At 34.5% G+C, this 5,791-nt stretch overlaps 1 protein-coding gene across 1 annotated transcript in view; it reads left to right on the top strand.

Moving 5' to 3' along the window:
- Positions 1-5,791, top strand: part of DCX-EMAP (Doublecortin-domain-containing echinoderm-microtubule-associated protein) — a 149,857-nt gene that overhangs the window by 107,978 nt on the left and 36,088 nt on the right. The window contains exon 11 of the mRNA XM_014434359.2: positions 5,589-5,684. Within this exon, the coding sequence (XP_014289845.1) occupies positions 5,589-5,684 (96 nt within the window). The remainder of the gene's footprint in view (positions 1-5,588; positions 5,685-5,791) is intronic.

Raw genomic sequence — 5,791 nt, 5'->3', positions numbered from 1 at the left:
GTCATCCTAGCCACGTCCTGGACATCGACCCCGAGCTCCTCCATGAAGCTCCTAGTTGTGCTGGGAATAGTTCCACGGGCTCCGAACCAGAGGCCTCTCACGTTGAAGTCTCGTTCTCCGAAGCCCTCACGGAACTTCTCCTTGAGGAAAGGGATACATTTATCGTCGATTTCCTTCTTTTCCCTATCTACTTTATTTCCCTGGTCAAGGTCGTTATTTTCATATCTCACGGTGGGATCCAGAATGATTGCCGACTTCCCCTTCTTAGGGAAAGCAACAATATCCACATATCTTGTGGATCCATCCGTATCTACGCAGTAGACCTCGTCAAAGCAGGCAAAATCTCTTTCTTTTACGAGCTTCATTAACTCGTATTTCTATATTCTTCGTATAACATTCAATGACAAATCCCGGCATCGGATGGAATAACAACTTGGGGTACTGGATACTTCTTGGTGGCTCTTTTAGCAGTATGTATGGATTGGTCAAGGGATGGAAGAGATCTGTGCTCCCAAAACTGCTGGTTAGGACAAACCTTAGCGCCATAAGTGCTATCCAAGACAGCCTAGAGAAATAACGATGCAGTTTATAGCAACAGTCGTTGAAGATTGCTTAATGTAATATTTTTATTCTCTGGTTATTATTTAGGAAGTAGTACCTACCCGGTCAAGGGCGAGGCTAGAAAAAATTAATCTTTAATATTAATGAATTTTCTGACTATGCTCGCAATCCCGAGCAACACAGCTTTCTGCACTAGTTCCAGAATATTCAACGACAGATCCAGGTCCTTAATGCTTTCCAGTGCCGTCTCCGGGATCAGGCCATTGGTTGAGATAGTCAACGGTAGTACCCTGACTTTCTCCAGCTTGCACAATTGTTTTAATTCCTCTCCTAGATCCTGATATTTCCGATTTTTTTTTCGACTACCATCTTGGGAAGGTTGTCATCTGATGGTATGCCTATTTCTACGATAGTTGCATATTTTCCTCTGGTAGAGATTAGCAAAATATCAGACTTATTATGAGGAATTGTGCGATCGGTATTAATGGCCTGGCCCCAATAGAGCTCGTTCATCAACGATCGCTCGTGGCCTGTACTTGTATTAAGTTCTGATGTCGTTCATAAGCTTCAACTTTTTTGCTAATTCCTGATGGACGATTTTAGCCATATTGTTTTGCTTCAGTAAATATTCTTCTCCAGCAAGCAATAATTTATTCTCTTCTTCTTCTTATTATTATTATTATTGTTATAATAAATAAGGTTCTTATTCTCTTATTTTGTTACTATATTTTAGTTATTTGTATATTTTTTAGCCCTGATAAAGCCCTGCAAAGTGGAGCGAAACGTTAACTCAAAATGAATAGTTTATTTAGTATTTGAGTTATTTTTACCGCACCGGGACTATTGCTTATAATCAGGGATAGGATTTTTATGTGCTAAAAAATCCGAAATATGTACATAAATATATGCTAATAAATTGTCAAATATTTAAAAAATATGTATTTATAAATTATGTATTATTCAACAACATAAATTACTAATTAATTAGTAATTTTATAACTTAAAAAAAGTTACAGAAATATGTATTTATTATGTATTATATGAATAATATTTTAAAGAAATTATGTTAAAATATGTACAAAAAAATGTACTTAGAGAAACATAGCTATTCAATAACAAGACATTAGTAATTGTAATTAAACTAGAGGAGTGAAACAACAGTAAGATGAGAAAGGACCATGGGAAGAGGGGAAGCAGAGAAATGGCTTGAGGAGTAAACAAACAAATTCTAGGAAAATGCTACAGGGATAAGACCCTTGCTCTTTTTAATTGATTCTGAGAAATTCTCGATGTAATTCTGTGTGAAAATTTATTATTGCCACTGCAGTTGTTTTCAATTTGTGTTCAAAGATGAAGATATAAAATTGTTACGCACTATTTATGATAAATGATAAATTTCACCTCTAAGTTTCTTGGGTTCTCTTGAATTTTACGTAGTTCCTGCGAAAAATGTATTTACAATTGAACAAATAATTTAAGGAAATACGTGAATCAGGGCAAAATACCTAAACATATGTTAAAAATAACAAATATTTCAGAAAATATGTGATTTACAACAAAATATGTAAAAAAGGCCAAATATTTAAAAATATGTGAAATAAAAATGGCTTCTTTTGGCCAAAAATGTCTTGAAATATCTTTAGTTAGTAAGGAATCGAAGATATCATGGTCAGGTAAAAATATGTGAAAACATAAAAATTCTATCCCTATTTATAATAGTAGTCTGTTAACTCGTCACTCCCGTTCTGGGGGGACTTTTCTTATCTTACTCTCAAAATATTCACTTACAATGAGTATTGATTGTTATAAGTTACAACATCAAGGTCATACCACCAAAAATAATTAGAGCGAATATTTCCCCTCTACCCCGCCCTAGATATCCCATGATGACAGCTCTCTTATCTCTTATACCTTTAAAACATTTACTTCAACACAATTAATCAACTCTTTCCGAAACTGGGAATTGATGAAATTGGGTTGATTGAAAAGAAAAAAAAAAGCACTGGGAAATATCAGTACGAATATTTCCCTCCTCTAAGACACAACCCCTGATGAAGACCTGAAACTCAGGTCGAAACGTCGGCATAAAATAAATAAATATGGTTTTGTTTATTTATGTTGTTCTTTGCTGACCGCACCCCCCCGACAAACTTCTTCAAGCAAAAAAAAAAGCACTATATTTTATTTTCATTAAAACAACAACTGATATCTTTGTTATGAATCGTCATTCTCAACCCACACTAAAACATTTCTGTTTCTCACAATGCTTTAATCGTTACCACCATTTTATAGAATGTTTATACAGCACTCAATGTGTTCACTGATGTTGCTCACTTCTTCACAATCTTCAAGGTTGGGAAGGTCATTTTTCTGTTTCTAGAGATGTTGCATGACTCAATGCAAATCGCCGTCGCATGATATAATGTTTGCAAGTTATAAAGAGTTGACACTAACAACAGTTGGTCTAACAAGACCCCTCCAAGCTGTGAATAACTATCTTAGTAAATAAATATTCTTCAAAACCCCACTTTTTATTGACCTTTGCAAAGATATGCAAAACCCTTGAATGATTGCCGCAATTGAATAATAAAACTCCAGTTCCTTGATGTGGAAATTAGTTATATGGTAATCATTCTTTTCCTTTATACTCTAGGGAGCATGGTAGGTTTTGTTATAGTCGTAAATTTTGGTACATTTCAATTCATATGAATATTCACTTTCTACAAAAGTATCTTCTTTATTTCATTTATTCTTATTTGTATTTTATGACGTTTAATATCGTATGTGCTCATCAGTTGCTTGAAATGTATAGTTTCCATGGAAATTTGACATAAAGAGCCATCAATTTTCTTTTCCGTACATTTTGGAAAATCGGTTCCTTTTGAAACGCGATCTTACAGCTTAACGGTTCATCATAGAGAAACATTTTAAGCCGGATTTACACTTATATGAAATCGATATATGATGTCATCAAAAAACGATTTATAAAATTTCACTCCAGTCTACCAATAGGTAAGTGCAGTGGTATACGACTTGGGCAATCCAACCTCTTTGGGAAGACTAAAACCCAGGCCAAGACATCCTGTTATAACCTTTTAATTTATTTATTTTTGTTATTATCATTATTTTACTTACTTTATTTTATTTTTTTCTCTAATTATTTATCAGCACATGTAATTGTTTTTTTTATTATTTCTATAAATATTATTGTGAGGGCTCATTTGTAAGGCAATGGATTGCTTATTCCAAGGACCCAGGTTGGAATCGCCTGTGTCAGATAATTATTATCTGTTTCATTGTAGCTGTGAGTCAGACCTGTGGGTTCGGTAGCCTTCTGGGGTCCACCTAGTCTCATAAAGTGAGTACCCTTAATTTGGTAAAAATCTGGCGATCGATCGTGATTCTGATCAAATCAGCTCCTTGCACAATCGTTGGTCTAGTAACACTGCTTCCTTTCTAAGTGCTGCACTCCTGACCCTTCATGGGTTGTATTGCTACAGAATAATTTATTTCTTAAATACGAAAAAAAAGAAATAGCAGATTTTAGATTTTTTTTCCTTCCACGACTGAACTACAGAAAAATAATCCTTTTCCAAGGCCGGACTTGAATCCGAGACTGTGAGTTTGCACTGAACTACACCAGTCCTTTCCTGAACATATAAGGGGTATTCATGATCTATGTTAAAGCGTGTTAAATGGAAAAACTCGTGTTAAATCGAAAGAAATGGCCTTCTTTTGCCGTGGTAAAACGAAATAACATTTAACATGGCTGAGAGTCTATTACTTGGTCAGTTAAATCGAGAATGACGTCACACAATAGACCAGTTGAGATCGCCGCCATATTAGTTGTTGTGACTTTCAATACAGTTGTCAATTAGCTCATGTTCATTCTCTTCTTCACAAGTTTGAAGATCAATAAGACACTCATAAGCTAAACTTTCACACAAATTCCACTTTTCACTCACTCTAGGCATGTTTTAATTAATTACTTAAATCAAAACTGAAGTAAACAATAACATGAGGGTCTGGAAGGAAGGTTATAAACATAAAGGCTTATACAACAAGTTGCTGAGAAAATCCGCTAGGGACTCTTATGCATTTAACCTTTAACATGACTTCAAATAGGGCTGCTCACAATCCTATAGTTATAACATTTAACATGGTAAAACATATAACATTTAACACAACATCATGAATACCCCTATAATTTCAGAATTAAAAAAGTTCGAGCGCCCTTTATGGTCCACCCAGACTTTATGGTACCCTTAATTGGGTAAAAATCTGGCAGTCAAACGTGATTCTGACCAAATCACCTCCTTGCACAATCATTGGTATAATAACAGTACAGCCTTACAAATTCTGCATCCTTAACCCATCATGGGTTGTAGATGTACAGATATAATTTTTTAATAAATATTATTTGTTTTTGTTTGTAATTTTCTCTGGACTATTAATTTGTATAGTTGATCTTTATTACTCTTAATTACATTAGTTCATTGTTCTTGCTCGAGACAATACTTCTCTCATTATCAAATGTTAAAAAATAACATACAAACTGTCACAATAACCATGTAAGGCAAAGCAGGACAATCTAGTAATAAAGAATTTAAAAAGTTAGGAAAATTCTCTATTTAATTAAAACACGAAAAACAATATTTGTGAATTAGTGGTTATGAAATAATACTAACGTATGTATGGACCAAACGCCCTTTGATTTGTTCCTAGAAACCGACACTCCATCTATCGGTGCAAAATTCAGGCCATCTTGTACCAGGATATCCAAATAATGCATTCTGTGCATGCACAAATTTGCCATAGTTTGGCGAATCTCTGGCTAAAACTTTAAATCAACTGGGATGTACCAATATTTACGGCTACAATAAATTTTTTCCTATTTGCTCTTTTTTGGTCTATTTTGATTGGGTTGTTAATCAGGACCGTTTTATTGATGTTCCTTATCGATTATCGATTGATACTCCTGTTCATTTATAATATTTTGCCGTGTCATTAACGACTCGTGCTTACAGAATGGAGGAAGCTACGTGCTGGCAGTGGACGGAGGCCGGGAGAGGATACTATCAGTGTGGCAGTGGCAGTGGGGCCATCTTCTTGGCAAAGTTGCGGTAAGAACTGATTAATTATGTAATTTACCACAAGTATTATTTTAATTTTTCATTGGTATATAATTGATTTTTGTTCATATATTTTTATGTTTATTATTATTATATAT

The sequence above is a fragment of the Halyomorpha halys genome, unplaced genomic scaffold (assembly GCF_000696795.3).
Source record: "Halyomorpha halys isolate HHAL.00 unplaced genomic scaffold, Hhal_1.1 Scaffold1355.1, whole genome shotgun sequence".
Taxonomy (NCBI): Eukaryota; Metazoa; Arthropoda; class Insecta; order Hemiptera; family Pentatomidae; genus Halyomorpha; species Halyomorpha halys.
The sequence above is the reverse complement of the archived record's forward strand: the minus strand, read 5'-3'. Positions and strand labels throughout refer to the sequence as shown.